The 19,036-nt window shown below is 50.1% G+C and overlaps 1 protein-coding gene across 8 annotated transcripts in view; it reads left to right on the forward strand.

Moving 5' to 3' along the window:
• GRIK5 (glutamate ionotropic receptor kainate type subunit 5) overlaps positions 1-19,036 on the forward strand; it is a 60,986-nt gene that overhangs the window by 21,319 nt on the left and 20,631 nt on the right. For 6 of the 8 annotated variants that reach the window (XM_021094432.1, XM_021094434.1, XM_021094433.1 and 3 more), the window contains 3 exons: positions 6,438-6,641; positions 18,622-18,738; positions 18,913-19,022. In XM_021094432.1, the coding sequence (XP_020950091.1) occupies positions 6,438-6,641; positions 18,622-18,738; positions 18,913-19,022 (431 nt within the window). The remainder of the gene's footprint in view (positions 1-6,437; positions 6,642-18,621; positions 18,739-18,912; positions 19,023-19,036) is intronic. The other 2 variants (XM_021094435.1, XM_021094436.1) reach the window with 2 other exon arrangements.

Genomic DNA, 19,036 nt, shown 5'->3' on the forward strand with positions numbered 1-19,036 from the left:
ACGGCAGAGCCCACATGCCTCTGCTTTGTACCAGACTGTCTCAGTTTCTACTCCTTTCCAAGCCCCAGCTGCTGTGTTCTAGGCCTGGTCCTGCCATCCACACACTTCATGACCTGGATGGGCCTCTCCTCTGCCTCGGTCTCGTCCCATAAAATGAGGGGATTAAAATGCTCATAACAGACTCGTGGTAGGGGTGGCGGCCTTTAAATTGGACACTAGGAGTTCCCGTTGTGGCTCAACAGATTGAGAACCCAGTGTGGTGTCCATGAGAAAGTGGGTTTGACTCCTGGCCTTGCTCTGTGGGTTAAGGATCCAGTGTTGCTACAAGCTGCAGCATAGATTACAGAGTCAGCTCGGATCCGGTGTTGCCATGGCTTTGGCGTAGACCTGCAGCTGCAGCTCTGATTTGACCTCTAGCCTGGGAACTTCCATAAAAAGAACCACAACAACAACAACAACGAAAAGAAAAAACGGGGCTCCAGGAAGTCCTGGATATGGAGTTATATCCTGGTTTCATGAAAGGATCTAGGCAGGCAGCTTGTGAGGTATGTTCTAGAACCCTCCCCCCCCACTTTAACATTTTTGTTTTCAGTTTCAAGAGATGTTTATGGATGTATAAAGGGTATTGGAAACTTGCACGGAGTTAAGTGTACTGCTCACCCCTGTGGAGCCATCCCCCCACCCCCAGCCCTCCATTTACCCCTTCTGGTCTCTGACCCCTCAGTCTTAACCGCAGTCTCAACTTTTATCACCAGTTTAGCTTTGCCTGCTGTGAGCCTCACAGAATTAAGCTTTGGTGTGGCTTCTTGTGCACAACATGTGTTTGGGAGATTCACGCATGTTGCTGCAAGTAGTTTAGTTTCGTTATATGTTCTGTTATGTGATATGAACTTACTGCAGTTTACTTACCTATCTTGATGTGCATTGGAGTTCTTTCTCTTTTTTTTGGCCACAGCATGCAGCAGCTTGGTGTGGGATCTCCATTCCAAGACCAGGGATTGAACCCCGGGCCGCAGCAGTGAAAGCATCAAATCCTAACCACTAGACCACCAGGGAACTCCCCTGGAGTTGTTTCTAGTTCTTTTGCTATGGTGCATACTCCTGCAATGAACATTCTACCACATGCCTTTCAGTGAATGTGTAGGCATTTCTGTCGCGTGGATATGCAGGAGTGGAATATGGGCTTTTGTGGGTTCAGTAGATTCGACCAAAGCATTTTCCAAAGTGCTCTCCATTCCCAAAGGCAGTGTCCGAAGGAGAATTTCAGTTGCCCCTCGCTTTTGCTGGTGCTGAGTTTAGACAGGTACTGACCCTGTTGTGGTTTTCATTCCCATTTGCCTAGTGACCAGGGAAGCTGACCACTTGTTCATGTATTGACGATTTGGAATCTTTTGGGCAGTCCCTGCTCAAATCTTTCTCTATTTTTAGAAAATTTGGATCGCTGGCCTTTTTATTGATTTGTAAGCTCTTTATACATTCTGGGTATAAGTTCTTTGTCCAACATGCAGTGCAGAGACCGTCTCCCACTTTGCGGCGTGCCTTTTCACTCTCAGTGGTGTCTTTTGATGAAAAGATGTTTAATTTTCCTAAAGTCTTCTTTCTCTGTTTGTTTCCCCTTGACAGTTTATGGTTTTAGAATTTAAGAATACTCTGCCTACCCCAAGGTCATTAGCTAGTCTCCTATTTGTTTCCTGAAAACATACTAATTTCACCTCTTACATTTAGATCTACAATCCACCTGGAATTGATTTTTAGGTGTTATGTGAGGTAGAGGGGGTCAGAATACATTTCCCCCATGTGGTTGTTTTATTGAGCAGCACCATTCGTTAAAACGATTGTTCTTTCCCTCTTCGCCACAGTCTTACCCTTGTCATAAATCAAATATCCATTTATGTGTGGGTTTCCAAATTCTCTTGTCTCTTTGTCTATTTTTGCTCTAATATCTCATTGTCTTAAATACCATTGCTTTAAATTAAATGTTAATGTCTGGTAGGGAAAGTGCTCCAGTTTTTGTCTTTAGGACTGCTTTGGCTCTTTTGGTCTTTTGCATTTCCATATGCATTTAAATATCATATTTCAGAGTTCCCTGGTGGCTCAGAGGGTTGAGTATCCAGGTTGTTATTGCAGTGGTATGGGTCGCTGCTGTGGCTCGGGTTCAATCCCTAGCCCAAGGAACTTCTGCATGCCATGGGTGTTGCCCCAAAATAAAAATTAAATGCCATATTTCAGAAATGTAAATATTTTATATTAAAAAATGTAACTAGGGGTGGGACAGAAGTTAATTAAATAGAGTGAAATTAAATTCAACTTAATTTTTATTTTTTTTTTTGGTCTTTTTAGGGCCACACTCCATGGCACATGTGGAGGTTCCCAGGCTAGGGGTCGAATCAGAGCTACAGCTGCTGGCCTATGCCACAGCCATGGCGATGCCAGATTTGAGCTGTGTCTGCGACCTACACCAGAGCTCACAGCAATGCTGGATCCTTAACCCACTGAGCGAGGCCAGGGATCGAGCCTGTGTCCTCATGGATGCTAGTCAGATTTGTTTCCACTGAGCCATGACGGGAACTCCAAATTCAACTTAATTCTACGTTAAATAGAATTCAGGAGTTCCCTCTGTGGTGCAACAGGATTGGTGGCATCTTTGCAGCCCTGGGACAGGTTCAGTCCCCAGCACAGTGGGTTAAGGATCTCGTGTTGCCACAGCTGCGGCATAGGTTGCTGGGATCAGATTCCTGGCCCAGGAACTCCATAGGTCACGGGGTGGCCAAAGAAAAGAAATAGAATTGAAGGAGTACAGAAAGGGTAAAGAGTGAAAAATCAGTCTCCTTTCCTTCCCAGTGCCCCGTTTTTTCCCCCATCCCCCCAGAAATGTCTGAGGATGTCACAGCACATCTTTGCTTTCTTCTTCACAAAGAAGAGCATATTGTACACGTTGTTCTGTAGCTTGTTTTTTTCCTCTTAATATATCTTATAGAACTTGTTATTTTAGTAGTTGCCTGGGATTCTTTGATGACATCAATAATCTTTTTAACCTGTTCCAAATTAGGCTGTTCCAGTCTTCTTTGCTGCTACAAGCAGTGCTGCCACAGTTCTCTTGGACCTACATTTTTGCGGACAGGTGCTTAGCCATTTGCAGGATGAATTCTTAGCATCAGACTTAGAGGCCCACCATTGTCTGTCTGCAGTGCTGGGCTCCTGCAGAAGATTCTTTTGGAAGAAGTCTGAAAACCTTGAATTAGAAGTTCCTTGAGACCCTTGGGTCTGATGGTCTGGGGCTGTAGGTTGAGTGGTAGGTCATTGTTTTCTGACCTTGAGTTCTGTTCTTAGGCCGCAGTTCCTGTATTTTGGCTCTATGAGCTCTCACCCAGATCCTGAGGCCTTGAAACCGAATGTGCAACCCACATGCTTCAGTCTTGAATTTGGAGATCACTTGACTGGCGGAAGGAACAAAGGCATCGGGGAGCATAGCAACTGAGTTCTAAATCGTAGCTCTGCCCTATCTCCCCATCCCACTGTCCTGCTTCAGCTGTGTGACCTTGGGCAAGACAGTTGACCTCTCTGAACCTTGATTTCCTCCTATGTATGCCAGGTGGACCGTATGAGAGCCTCCAGCGCTAACACTGGCTTCTTGTCTAGAGAACTCCTGATTTCTGGTTTCGTTTGTTTGTTTTGGTTTTTTTTTTTTTTGTCTTTTTAGGGCTGCACCTGAGGCATATGGAGGTTCCCAGGCTAGGGGTCTAATCAGAGCTGTAGCCACTGGCCTACGCCACAGCCATAGCAATGCCAGATCTGAGCCACATCTGCAACCTACACCACAGCTCGTGGCAACGCCAGATCCCCGATTTCTGATTCTTTAGCTTTGATACCTGGCCTGCCCCTGTCTCTGTGTCTGGCTTCTCCCAGGTCTGCTCTCTGATTCTGTCCACTTGAGTTTAGTCCGGCACGGGGCTTAAGAGCAGAGCTGTGAATTCAGCCTGATGTGTCCATCTCAGCCACTTTACTCCTTCACTTTTCAGGACCTGTGTCCTCATCTTGAAAATAGAGGTAATAATACCGACCTCCCACGCTGACAGAATAGCTGTCACACAGCAAGCCCACAAGAAATGCTAGCTGCTGCTGCTATTATTAGTATTATCTCATTCCTACTCCCAGTTCTACAATTTACAGATTTGGAAATATGGCTTAGTAGAGAAAGAAAAGCACTGATTTTCTTCCATCCCATCTCCCCTTGGCTCTGGGGCTTTGTTGGGGTCTGAGAATCTAGTCTATAGATACCTTATACTACCTATCATTGTTCTCCAAATCGCCCCCGAACCTGGAGGCTTCCAACAATAATGAATATTATTTCTCACAGTTCAGTGGGTCTACCGAGCAGTTCTGCTGGTCTCACCTGAGCTAACTGTGGTTGCTCAGCTGGCATCTAAGCTGGACTGTTTGATTTACTTGTTCTCATTCATCCTTCACGCAGGCCAGCCCCAGCTTTCCTCATGCTGTGGTCCCAAGAGGTCGCTCTGAGGGCCCAGGCTCTGGAATTCACCCAGCACTCCTTCCACTGCATTCTGTTGGCCAAAGCACATCTCGAGGCCCACTCAGACCCAGGGGGTGGGGAAGTCCACTCAATCTCCTGATGGGAGGAACTGCAGAATATAGTGGCCACAGGTCCACCTCAGAGCCATGAGAGGTGGCAGAGGTTACTTGACCTCTGTGAGCCTCAGATTCCCCATATGGAAAAAGGAGTCTAAGAATACGTCCCCTGTAAGGTCACTGTGGGGAATTAAAGTGATAAAATCCAGAAAAGACACACAGCCCAGGGTCTGGTATTCGGCAGGTGTCTAGTCCACATGGTAACCATTGTGGATATTTTTTTTTTACAAGTAAAAATTTGTTTTATTTATTTATTTATTTATTTATTTATTTATTTATTTTACCACTCAGATTTTATTTTATTTTTTAATGATTTTTATTTTTTCCATCATAGCTGGTTTACAGTATTCTATCAATTTTCTACTGTACAGCAAGGTGACCCAGTCACACATACATATATACATTCTTTTTTCTCATATTATCATGCTCCATCACAAGTGACTAGACATAGTTCCCAGTGCTATACAGCAGGATCTCATTGCTTATCCATTCCAAAGGCAATAGTTTGCATCTGTTAACCCCAAATTCCCAGTCCATCCCACTCCCTCCCCCTCCCCCTTGGCAACCACAAGTCTGTTCTCCAAGTCCATGATTTTCTTTTCCGTGGAAAGGTTCATTTGTGCCGTATGTTAGTTTCCAGATATGTGATGTCATATGGTATTTGTCTTTCTCTTTCTGACTTAACGTCACTTAGTATGAGAGTCTCTAGTTCCATCCACCATTGTGGATATTATTGCCAAAGCTCTTCTGGCTTGTTCCTAAGTCCTAACTCCTTTTGTTCCTAAGCCCAAAGCGACACTGCACAAACAGCCATTTGGACAATAACTATGTCAAGATAAGTTTCTCTCTTGTTACCATCATCTTCATCCACCTTGTCTTCCTAGACTTGGAAGATTTGCTCTGCTTTTGTCCTTATTTGGCACAATAAGGGTCAGTAAAGTTTGCTCCAACTCTTCAGAAATAAGTGTTGACGTAGCAGAGCAGCTGTAGGCCAGAGATTGCAAACTGTCAGGTGCTTGTTTGGCCTGCAAAGCATTAAAAAAAAAAATGCTATTAGAATTTGAACTGTTGCTAACCTTTATAATCAGGAGATTTTGCAAAACAACCTGGGTTTCCAAATTCTCTTAACATTGGACCATCTGGCATCTCAGGCCTGCTTCCCTCATGGCAGCACTGGGCTGGAGCTAAATCCTGTAAATCCTGGTGGGGCAGAGCCTCTTGGATCCCTTGATGGCTCATGAAGTCAACTTAATGGGTCGCTATTGGTTGTGTAAAAAATGCAGTAGAGCAGAATAGAAAGTATCAGGGTATTTTGCTGCAGTCATAAGGAAAAGGACTGTTTTGTGGAACTGAGTCCCATTAACGTGTGTACATACGTGTGCACATGGGCATAAATGCATGTGACTTGGATTACACAGTGAAATGGATCTCTTACTGTGGGTCATAGCCAACGATTTGAAAGTTTGGCAGAGGCTTCATCCAGTCTGATTCACTCGGGTTACCTGCCTCCCTTCTGGCCATTTGAGCTTGAGATGAATGAATGTTAGCTTGGCTGGTGGAGATGGAGGCGGCTCCCTGCGGTTTGCTAGGGGCCGGCGGGTCGCTGTGTGCCACCCCCCCCACCCCTACCCCCGGCTCTGAGCGTTTGCAGGCAGGGGATGCATGCAAGGACTCTGTCATCTCCATTCTGCCAGCAGGTTCCTGACCCAGCTGCCCAGCCTGGGCCCAGGATCCACGATTCGGCCCCCAGATATCCTGTCTCTGACCCCTCTTGTCTCCTGCTTCCCCAGGAGAACCCGTATGTCATGCGCCGGCCCAATTTCCAGGCCCTGTCGGGGAATGAGCGCTTTGAGGGCTTCTGCGTGGACATGCTGCGCGAGCTGGCCGAGCTGCTGCGCTTCCGCTACCGCCTGCGGTTGGTGGAGGATGGGCTGTATGGGGCGCCCGAGCCCAACGGCTCCTGGACGGGCATGGTTGGCGAGCTCATCAACCGGGTATGGTGGGGCTGGGGCCAGGGAGGGGGCCGGGGACTAGGTGAACGAGGGGAGGAGGGCAGGCGGGCAGCCGATGGTGCAGGTACTGGGTGGGGAGGGTGCAGAAAGGTGATGCATCAATTCCTGTGTCCCCCTTTCAAATGCTTCCCTCACAGGACCTGGCTGAGTGGGTGCTCAAAGATTTGTTGAGTGAATGAAAGAGATGTGGAGTGGGAATTGGACAGACGTTGAGGAGGTCGAGACAGGCTTTCTTCATGAGGCGAGGCTAGGGCTAGGCGGCCTGCACCTGCTGGGAGGTGGACATTGATGCTGCCTATAGACCTCCCACGTCTACCCACTCAATAGGTGTTTACTGAGCACCCAGTGTGTGCCTTGTACCATGTTGTCATGGGAGATAGTGATGACTGCAGGGACCTTGGACCCTGCCCCCAAAAGCCATGGGCCCCTTTAATATGCAGAATAGCAAATAATCATGAAACAGAGCCATTGAGGCTGTGATGGGGGAAATTCAGAGGAGAGACCCAGAGGGCTCCTGACCCAGCCAGGCATCCAGGGAGGGCTTCCCAGAAGAGGTGACAGCCACGCAGATTCTAAAGAGTGTGAAGGGGTCAGCAGGGTGAAGGGGGTCTGGGAGGAGGGGACCGTGTTGGCATTTACAAACAGTAGTGGGGGCAGGTAAGAGAGTGGGGCAGGGGGGCCTCCTGGAAGAGCAGCTCGGCCCTGAGTCCGGGAGGATTTGAATGTAGGTGAGGAGGGAGAGAGGCAAGGCCAAGGGAGGTGGTGAGCCGGCGAATGTGCAGTGTAAATAATATTTCAGAGTCAGACCAACCTGACTTTGAGTGCTTGGCTGAGTCATTTCTGTCCTCAAAACCTGTTTCCCCTCCCCATAATACCTAGCAGGTCTGTCGTGAGGCTTACAGACCCCCCACAGATGTGGCTTCTCACGTAGTTAGTTCCTCTTTTTATTCCAGGCACAAGAAGCCTTGTGGGCAGATGCCCAGAGGAGCAAATAGGCCCCTGGCTCAGGGCACGCCCAGAGCAGTTGTGTGGAGCAGGGACCTGTGGCCACAAAGTCAGGGTGGCCTTGACATTGGACTTGGCTGAGGATGTCGGAAACTTACCCTCCTCTGTCTCTTATCCCAGAATAAACTGCATCCGGGACCCTGAATGTTACCAGGCTAGACTCCAGAAGGCCACTTTGCTTGACAAGGACATTTATCCCTTAGGGCACTGATTTCAAAAGTTGTTTTGACTGCAGAACCTTTTTTCCAATTGAAAGCGCCCTCAGAACCTTGGACAAAGCAGAGCTGCTCTGGTGGAGGAGGAGGTGGGGGTGTCCCTGGGGTCCTGGTGGCTCTGTCTACCCCACTCCACCCCACGTGCAGGCCCCAGGCACTGCCCTACAGGCAGCCAGCTGGTTGAAAATTTCCGTCCTGAGTGGGTTTAAGAGCCTGAAGCCAGGACCTGAGGAGACAGGAGGCAGGAGCTGCTGGCCTGACGCTCACCTCGACCTCATTGCCACAGCCTGGTCCCCAGTCATGAAGGCTCAAAACTTTTTGTTCATCATGGGCCCCAGAAATAAGACTCCAGGAGAGTAGCCCCTCCAGCCAAAGTCACCGTCGACTGGACACCTGTTTATTCAACAAAGAAGTCCTGTTTTGGAGTTCACTGGTGGCCTAGTGGTTAAAGATTCGGTGTTGTCACTGCTGTGGCTTGGGTTCGATCTCTGGCCCCAGAACTTCTGCAAGCTGTGGGCTTGACCAAAAAAAAAAGTCTTGTTTACAGCTGAATGACCTTGGGCAAGAGTCTTAAACTCCCTTAGACCTTGGTGTGGGCTTGAGCCTTCCCTTAGAACTTGGTGTGAAGGTGGGCTGATTGTTTGCTGCTGTTGTGGTCCTGAGTCCTGTTTGAATCTCTGCTGTGTATTTGCTATGTGACTTTGGGCAAGTTACCTAACCTTCCTGTAAATCTAAGGAAATAGCAAATGCTAGCACTTAGGGCTCTTGTGAGCATGAAGTGAGTTAATCCATGTTGGGGCTTGGGACAGGGCCCAGCAGGTAATGGGTGCTGGGTGCCTGTGCTGTCCTTCTATCATTGTTAGCAGTAGTCCCTACAGCACATACTATGTGTCTGTCATGTGTTTGTCCATTCTCCAGCCAGCTAGTGTTTATTGAGTGCCTACTGTATACCAGGCCCTGTGGTGTATGTACCCTGGGGATTTTTGGCAACAGCTGTGACGTGCAAGTTCCTGGGCCAGGGATCCAACCCACACCACAGCAGTGACCCAAGCTTCTTCAGTGACCACTCCAGCTCCTTAACCCACTGAGCCACCAGGGAACACCCTTGGCCTTGCTCTTAGGGTTAAAGAGTTTGGCCCTCAGCAGGAGGTCCATGGGATGCCCAACACACACACACACACACACACACACACACACACACACACACACACACACACACACACACACACACACACAGGTTTGAGCTGGCTCAAATGAGGAAACAGAATCACCAGGGTAGGGGGGCAGCAGGAGCTGCTGGGTGGCCTGCGGGGAGGTAAGGGGACAGCAGAGATGGAGTTAAGGGGAGGCTGGAGAGGGCCAGGACTTGGTGACTGCCTGGGGTGAGGGATGGGGGAGAGAGGACGAGTGTTCCTCCCATTTCTGGCCCAGGCAGCTGGGCTACGGCGGCGGTGACATTTAGGAAGAGAACACTGGAGGAGGAGCAGGCTGAAACTGCAAAGATGGGCGGGGTTTGGCCCTGCTGAGGCTCAGCTGTCTGCCGTGGGATGGCCGGGCACACTGAGCTTCTCGCAGAACTCAGACACCATCCTCACAGCAGCAGCAGCTGCTGTTTGTGGACCTCACACCACGCGCCGGGAACTTTTCAAGCATTACTTTATTCTTCTAACAATCCTTCATGGCCCAGAGCATCACTGCCCTCCTACGAGATCAGGGGCTCAGCACTGAAGGGACTTGTCCCCAACGTGTAGGGCTGCAGCCAGGTGTTTCTGAACCAAGGTGTCTTTTCCAGACACCCAGCAGGTACTTGGGGAGTGAGGCAACAGGATATCATGTCCAAGCCACACAGCTAGTGACAGGCAGAGCCAGGGCTGGTATCCCCGCAGGCTGGCGCAAAGCTAATGAGTGACTTCTAGAGAGAAAACAGCCGGGGGTAACACACACAGGCCAGGTGCAGGGCTTATAGGCCACTCTCCAGTTATGGCCCATTTATTCCACCCAGTGACCACTGCTGGAATGGCTTTCTCCCTGCCATCGCTGCCATGGTGTGAATTCAGGCCTGGACCCTCTCGCCAGCCTCCCCACTGCCCTCCCGGCCTCCGACCTTTCTCTCCGCTCCAGTGCGTCCTCTGGTAGGATCTTTCCACAGTGCACGTCCGACCTGTCCCTCACGGGTGATGGCCGTTACCCCATGAAGTCTGCACCTTCCAGTCTGGCCCTTCAGGGCAGAGTGGGTTTCTTAGGTCGGGGTTCTGGGAAGCAGATTCCAAGATGGAGCTGAGCAGGCAGGCAGTGTGTTGGGGTCCCCTTGGAAAGCAGCCCCTTGAGGGAGGGAAGGCGCAGGCCTGGGCAGAGGGGGGACTGAGCTGCAGTGCAGTCGCGACTGCGCCTCAACTGACTGGGCCTCAACTGTCCCGTCGCTGCTCTGGAGCCAGGTGGCCATCAAAGACATGCCCTGAGGGAGGGGGCAGGCTTTCATGTCCCCACCCCCACATCATTGGATGGGGGCTGTCCTCTGGGAGGGTCAGGACCCGGAGCAAGGGGTCCTCCCACCCACAGAGCTGGGAGCAGTCGCCTACCAACACCCTTGGCAGCCAGGGCCCTGAGTGCCTGGTCCTGGAGGAGGGTCTGGGCGTCTGCCAGGGTGTCCACCACAGCTGTAAGCTGGTTAGTGCCCACAGAGCCAGCTGCAGGTTGCCCTTGTTCCCCTGTGACCCCTGGCAAGCCACCTCATCTCTCTGAATTTCCCCTCTTGAAATGGGAATGGTGTCGTTTCCCCCCACAACGGAGTTTTGTGGGGAGTGGGCGAGGAAGAGTGCGAGGTCCCAGAACAGAGCCCAGATCACCAGGGTCTTGTGAGTAGGGAATTTAGGCGTTATTTTTTATCGTGTTGCGAAGTCTCTGGGAGGTTCTAAGCAGTGAATGCACCAAGATCTAATTTGCTCTTTTTTTAAATTGAAGTGAAATGCATACAACATAAAATTAACCATTTTAAAGTGTATAGGAAAGGGAGTTCCCATTGTGGCTCAGCAGAAACGAATCTGACTAGCATCCATGAGGATGCAGGTTCAATCCCTGTCCCCACTCAGTGGGTTATGGTTCCAGCATTGCCATGAACTGTGGTGTAGGTCGCCAGTGTGGCTCAGATTTGGCGTTGCCGTGGCTGTGGTATAAGCTGGCAGCTACGGTTCCATTTGACCCCAAGCCTGGGAACCCCCATATGCCGCCGGTGAGGCCCTAAAAAGACAAAAAATATTTTCTAGATTTTATAAATTAAAAAAAAAAGTACACAAGGGTGTAGTGGGTTAGGGATCCAGCATTGTCACTGCTGTCACTCCTATGGCTGCTGTGGTGTGTGTTCTATCCCTGGCCTAGGAATTTCCGAATGCCACAGGCACAGCCAAAAATAAATAAAGTGAACAATTCAGTGGCATTTAGTATATCCCCAATGTTGTACAACCATTGTCTCTATCTAGTTCCAAGACACTTTCACGACCTACAAAGAAAATGCAAACCCATTAAGCCATTCCCCCTTTCTCCAGCCCCTGGCAACCACCACTCTGCTCTGTCTCCATGGATTTACTTATTCTAGACATTTCATGTAAAAGGAATCAGCCAATACGTGGCCTTTTGTATCTGGCTTCTTTCACACGGCATAATGTGGTTAAGGTTCATCCACATTGCAGCATAATTAGTACTGCATTCCTTTTCAAGGCTGAATGATATTCCATTGTGTGGATCTGGGACCTGGATTTAATTTTTAAAAACCATTTTAAAAGGATTATTCTGGAGTTCCCGTCGTGGTGCAGTGGTTAATGAATCCGACTAGGAACCATGAGGTTGCGGGTTCAGTCCCTGCCCTTGCTCAGTGGGTTAACGATCCGGCGTTGCCGTGAGCTGTGGTGTAGGTTGCAGACGGGGCTCGGATCCCGCGTTGCTGTGGCTCTGGCGTAGGCCGGTCGCTACAGCTCCGATTCAACCCCTAGCCTGGGAACCTCCATATGCCGCAGGAGAGGCCCAAGAAATAGCAACAACAACAACAACAACAACAAAAATAAAAAAATAAAAAATAAAAGGATTATTCTGGCTGCTCTCTGAGAAATAACTGTAAAGGACCAAGAGAGGAGACAGGATGGTCTATTTCGGAAGCCAGTGGAAGGTGTGGAAGAGAGAAGATGGTGGCTTGCTGTTGAGTGGTAGCTGTGGCAGGTGTACCACCAGCAGGATGTGTGCAAGAGGGAGAGGAATAAGGGTGCTTGCAGGGTTGGGGTAGGCAGCTGGGTGAATGCCAAGGCCACTTTCCACCACATGGAGGACAGGACGTGGGAGAGCAGTTTGGTGGGGTGGGGGTGATAAGAGTTATCTCTGGGTGTGGATCATTTAAGATGCCTATTTGAAATTCAAGTGGAGAGAAAAGGAGTTCATTGTGCCACTGAGCATGAATTATTTAACTCATCCTCTCTTGATGGGTATTTGGGTGTTTTCCAGTTTTTGCTAGTATAGGCAAAGCTCCCATCAACTGGACCTGTGCATTCGTGGGAGTGTCCCTGAGAGAGAAATTCCAAGTGGTGGAAAGCACTGGGTCAAAGGATATGAATTGTTATTTTAACTATATGCTGCCAAATGGCCATTCAAAAAGGTTCCACCAATTTATATTCTCACCAAAAGTATGTAAGAATGTCAAATTTCCCACACTCTGGCCAGCGATGGATATTATCAATCTTTTTTTTTGTCTTTTTTTTTTTTTTTTTGTCTTTTTTTGTCTTTTGTTGTTGTTGTTGCTATTTCTTGGGCCTCTCCCGCGGCATATGGAGGTTCCCAGGCTAGGGGTTGAATTGGAGCTGTAGCCACCGGCCTACGCCAGAGCCACAGCAACGTGGGATCCGAGCCACATCTGCAACCTACACCACAGCTCACGGCAACGCCGGATCATTAACCCACTGAGCAAGGGCAGGGACCGAACCCGCAACCTCATGGTTCCTAGTCGGATTCGTTAACCACTGCGCCACGACGGGAACTCCGATATTATCAATCTTTTAAAGAATCTTTGCCAATTCAAAAGGCTAAAAATAATATCTTATTGTTTTAACCTAAACAGAATGTTAGGCGACTGCGTATTAATCCTGATGCGGATGTCCTGCAATTTATTGATGCATTTTTTATATTTAGTTGTTTCCAGGTATTTTTATTTGTTTGTGTTGTTATAAACAACCATAAGCAAACATCTTTATGCATGAAAGCTTGGCCTGCATTGTAGCTGATTAGGAATGAATCTCAATAGAATTATCAGGTGTAAGAGGAAGACCCTTTGTATTGCCTTTTTTTTTTTTTTTTTTTTTTCTTGTCTATTTAGGGCAACACCTGCAGCATGTGGAGGTTCCCGGGCTAGGGGTTGAATCAGAGCTGTAGCCACTGGCCTACACCACAGCTCACAGCAATGCTGGATACTTAACCCACTGAGCAGGGCCAGGGATCAAACCCATGTCCTCATGGATGCTTGTCAGATTCGTTTCCGCTGAGCCATGATGGGAACTCCCCTGTATCACTTTATTATATATTGTTGAACTGCTTTCCAGAAAGACTGTACTATGTTCTTTTTCGTTTTCTTTCTTCCTCTCTTTCCTTTCTTGTTTCTTCCTTCCTCCCTTCTTTCTTTTCTTTTTCTTTCTTTCTTCTTTCTTTTTAATATCCGTTTCTACAAAGGCTCCTTCTCAGCCCCGAGGGTTTTGATTGGCTTTTAGCTATTCAGATAGCCTCCTGACATAGTCATAGATGGCAGATCATTTTGATTTTTCTTGCTTTGACCCATGGACCAGAGTGAGGCTTATATGACCAAGTGGTAGATGGACAGGCCCAGAGTAGGCCTGATAGGTCCATGGACTCACTCTGTGTTTTCCCAAGTCCTGGTTGTATAATTGGAATAGACGTACATGGCAGCTGGCAGAATCCCACGCTGGCTGTCTGACCAATGGAGTTAGTTCTTTATGGTAGAAAGAGCCAGTGGAAGCCCCATATTTCCCAGGGTAGTAATCCTAAAGCAATTCTGCATCCTTTGGGGGAATTGCAGAGATTAGTGCTGCCATTATATGGCTTGAAAGAAACAGGGGTAGTGATCTTGTCCCTGTCAACTGGCCCGTTTGGCCCGAGCAGAAAGCCAATGGATCTTGGAGAATGACTGTGGATTGTTGTAAATGCAATCAGGGGGTGACTCCAATTCTAGTTACTGGTGCAGATGAAGTTTTTTTTTTTTTTAAATGGCCATACTTGCACTTGTGGAAGCTCCCAGGCCAGGGATTGAATCCGAACCACAGCTTCGGCAATGCTGGATCCTTTAACCCACCGCACTGGGCAAGGGATGGAACCCACACCTCCGCAGCAACCCAAGCCACTTCAGTCGGATTCTTAAAACCACTGTACTCCACAGGAACTCCACACTCTAGATATTTGAAGGAAGAGAATTATTTACTAGGAATAAAGTTATTAACTAGGTAACTGAGAGGGTAAAGGTTGAACTCCAAGTCAGGGATCCGCAAATTTGTTTGCTAGGGACCAGATATAAGTGTTTCTGTCTTTGGGGTCACACTGTCACAACTTAATTCTTCCATTGTATGGAGAGCAGACTATACCTAAACAAGTGGGTGTGGCTGTATTCCAATAAAACGTTATTTACAAAATCAGGCAGACGGGCAGGACTCCCTTGGCTGAGGGCAACAGTTTGCACACCCTCATTCTTAGGCATCATGAGGTAGCAAGGCTGGAATTGGCTGTATCTCTAGTTCTTTTTTTTTTTTCATCTTTTTAAGGGCTGCAATCGCGGCATATGGAAGTTCCCAGGCTAGGGGTTGCTGCCAGCCACAGCCACAGCCACAGCAACGCAGGATCCAAGCCGTGGCTGCCACCCAAACCACAGCTCAAGGGAATGCCAGATCCTTAACCCACTGAGTGAGGCCAGGGATCGAAGTCCTCATGGATCCTAGTTGGGTTCGTTACCACTGAGCCACAACAGGAACTCCCTGTCTCTAGTTCTGAAGGAACAAAGAATTGCTGAAACTCCTGAAAACTCAGAGGAAGGGCTCTGTGGGGCTGAAACTCAGACCCTGAGGAGGGGGCACCCTCCAGCTGGCGCTGTGCCCCAAAGGGTGCTGGGAAGCTATGGACTGGAATCTGCTGCCCTGGGCAGAGCTGCTGCTGCCTTTGGCACATTAAGGAGGCTGGGGAGGAGCAGATAGCCCTCCTTCCTCCAGCCTCCCTTTAGCGACCCCTATTGGTAGGGCCTGGTGGAGTCAATGGCAAAACAGATGATTTTCGCAGAGCTGGTGGGGGGGTGGTTTTGGGGCTGGGGGCGCAGTCACAGTGCTTTGGCTGGTTTCTAGTCATTTAGACAATCCCCACATCATTTCTACAGGTGGCTCATCATCTGGCTTCCTCCTGATTTCATCCCATTAGGTTAAACTGTCAGGATCCCCTAGGGAAGGGAACTCTTCTCTAAGAAATAGGTATCTCTCCCGGGAAACGAAGGGGGAGGAGACGGGGCAAGGGGGTTTCCAAAGGCTCTGAGAGGAACCTAGAAGGAACTTGCAGCGTTTAAGGATCTGTCCTTCCTTCAGAATGAATCTCAACTCCAACCAACTCTCTCTCCTGCTCCACTTAGCCCCGCCCCTCGCATCTCCATAGCCGGCTTCTGTCGGTTTTCTCCCCCACCCCTCCCCCCTCCCCTTCCACTCTTGCCTCATGGTCTCTTCTCACAGCAGCCAGATCCCATCACCCCCTTGCTCACACCCTCTCACGTAACGTCCCCCTTATCATGTCCTGCAAGGCCCGGCAGGACTCTGGTCCCTGCTCCACTGCATTTCCTGCCCCTTCCATTCTGCTCCGGCCACCCTGGTCACCGTCTTAAGTGTGGTGGGAAGCCACTCATGGGCTTTTTTTTTTTTTTTTTTTTTTTTTTGGTGGTCTTTTTAGGGCCACACCCACAGCATATGGAAGTTTCCACACTAGGGGTCGAATCCGAGCTACAGATGCTGGCCTACACCACAGCCACAGCAATGTGGGATCCCAGCCACGTCTTAAACCTATACCACAGCTCACAGCAATGCTGGATCCTTAACCCACTGAGCGAGGCCAGGGATCGAACCCGTGTCTTCATAGATACTGGCCTGGTTTGTTACTACTGAGCCACGATGGGAACTCCCACTCATGAACTTTAAACAGGTGACTATCACTTTGGACTGGGCATTGAGTAGCAACAGGGAAGCCAGTGAGGAGGTTAATGCAGTTGTCGCCGTGGAGGGCCTTGCCAGGACAGACCTCCTATGGGTGTATAAAAATAGTAGGTTCCTGTATTAGCTGACATTATTCCTGGCGATTCACATGTTAGTCATAAAAGTGGCAAATGCACAAGAAAGGGGAAAACTGCTCCTTACTCTCAACACCCAGGAATTCCCAAGGGTAAGCTCCAAATCTGGAGTGTGCGGGGCCCCTGCCACACATCGCAGCCTCAGGATTCCGCCTTGGGGCCCTGCCGTCTCTCTCTCACCCTGCCGCGGTTGTTTGGCCTGTGCCATCTCTCTCCGCTTGGTTTATCTTTTGGGTCTGTTCTTTCTCCCTGCCATTGAATTGTCTTTGAGATCTGTCTCTTCTTCCCTGACCCTGGATTCTGTTTGGGGCCCTCATGATCTCTCCCTGACCTCGGTATTGTTTTTGGCCAGTGCCACCTCCCCCCACCTTGAGATGTCTTTGGGGCCTGTGCCCTCTCTCCCTACCCCAGTTCTGGCCCAGCTGGTACCACCGCATGTAATCTCAGCCCCTTTGGCATGAGTGTGTCTCTCCTCCAGCCAGCGACCTTGACTCTTCTCTTTCGGCCCCAGGGAGAGGTCTCTGCTTGAATGTTGCATCCGTGTGCCTGGAAGGGGCATCCTGGGAACCAGATCTCAACCCCAGGAGACATCTTGTCCCACTCCCGCTCCCACCCCCATTTAATTTTTTTTTTTTTTTTTGTCTTTTATCTTTTGTTGTTGTTGTTGTTGCTATTTCTTGGGCCGCTCCCACGGCATATGGAGGTTCCCAGGCTAGGGGTCGAATCAGAGCTGTAGTCACCAGCTTATGCCAGAGCCACAGAAACGCGGGATCCGAGCCGCATCTGCAACCTACACCACAGCTCACGGCAACGCCGGATCGTTAACCCACTGAGCAAGGGCAGGGACCGAACCCGCAACCTCATGGTTCCTAGTCGGATTCGTTAACCACTGCGCCACGACGGGAACTCCCCACCCCCATTTTATAGAGGAGCAAACTGAGGCCCAGAGACACAGAGGCCCCTGCCCCTGGTCACCCAGCGAGCTTGAGTTAGAGCCAGGGTGACTCCTGTGGTGCCCAGCCCTTCCTGGCACCTGGCCTCCTCTGCATGTACCCACATGAGGCCACATGTTGGTGTGTGTGTGTTCTGCCTCTAGGGAATGCTCCCTCGTGTCACTGCTCCCCTACATCCCGTATAGGGCACTTTCTGCCTGAGTCCACTTGGAGGATGCCACTGGGTCAGCCTATGTCTGGGCAAGCGTGTGTGGGTCTGGTGTAGACCTGGCCATGTACAGTGTTCATGTGTGCAATGTATGTGTATGTCTCTGGAGGGGTGTGTGTATGTGTGTGTGTGTGAGATGCCAGGTTTTTTTCCAAGCCTGTGTCCTGCCCAAAGCTAATGTCCACTTGGGCTAAAGAGAGATGGCCCTTTTGGGTCAAGCGTTCTGGTGTGCCAGCCAGACCCCAACCCACATGCTTTTCTCCGTCCCACCCTGTCCACCCTTCACCACTTCAGACCTGGGCCCCCAGCCACCCTCCCCCTGACTCAAGACCACATGCAACATCTCCTAAAGTCATTATCAACTGAGCTGGGCATGGTCCTGTGTCTCAGGGGTGCCTTCATGCACACATCCAAGTCACTAGTGGCTGCCAGGGGCAGAAGTGGCGGTCACACCTCTGCTTTTTCGTCTCTAGGTCCTGCCTTGTCTCCCTCGTGTCTTTGCCTCTCTAAGGCGCAGTATCCCCTTCTGTAAAATGGGGCTAGAAGTTACCTGGTGGCCTAGCAATTAAGGATCCTGTGTTGTCGCTGTAGCAGCTTGGGTCACTGCTGTGGTGCAGGTTCAATCCCTGGCCTGGGAACTTAAGCATGCCAAATGGGCACGGCCAAATGATGATCATGATATGGGACTAATGGTGGCCGTTGGGAGCTGTTGAGAGGATTATACAAGGTAATCTAGGTAAAATGGTGTCTAGCATGGAGCCTGGCCCACAGGAAGGGCTGGGTAAATGTTACCTGTTGTTATTTGTTAATACGGAAGGGAAAACCAAGGCTCACAGAGGGTCCTCGTGGGTCAGCATCCATGCATCTCAATTCCAACCTCAGGCTCTCCCCAGGTCCCCAGCATAAAGGGAGTGGTGGGTGTCAGTGGTAGGTTTTATAAAGCAGGGTCTTGATGAGGAACTTGACGCGGTGGGAGGGACGGGGGGTGGGATTGGATGAGGTGGGCAGCTGAGCAGGAAAGAGGCCACAGGAGCCTCCTACAGCAGACGTGAGACGACAAGCGTCCAGTTAGGGGCCCGCAGTACCCTCCTGAGCCAGTCTTAGCTCCTGCCACCCACCTCTTTCTGGGCTTCTGATACTCTGGGTGGCTCCCTGGGTGTGTTCTCTCTAACTGCCCATCTGTCTCCCTGGCCCGCCCCTTTGCCCTGCCCTGCTTCTCCTCCAGCAGAAGGCAGACCTGGCCGTGGCTGCGTTCACCATCACGGCCGAACGGGAGAAAGTCATCGACTTCTCCAAACCCTTCATGACCCTGGGGATCAGCATCCTCTACCGAGTCCACATGGTACCGTCCCCTGGAGGGTGGGGGGCTGGCACTGGGACTGAACACCCAGGGAAAGCAGAGGCTGTGGGCTGGACCTCAGATGGGCCAGTGGGGCTCGTGGCCCCAGGGTTGGGGAGGGACTGGGGCTGCCGCTCAGGTCAGCATGGCTCCGGCTCTCACCCCCTCTCCCACCAGGGCCGCAAGCCTGGCTATTTCTCCTTCCTGGACCCCTTCTCCCCTGCTGTGTGGCTCTTCATGCTTCTTGCCTACCTGGCTGTCAGCTGCGTCCTGTTCCTGGCGGCCAGGTGAGTCCACTACC

This window comes from Sus scrofa, chromosome 6 (genome assembly GCF_000003025.6).
Source record: "Sus scrofa isolate TJ Tabasco breed Duroc chromosome 6, Sscrofa11.1, whole genome shotgun sequence".
Lineage (NCBI taxonomy): Eukaryota > Metazoa > Chordata > Mammalia > Artiodactyla > Suidae > Sus > Sus scrofa.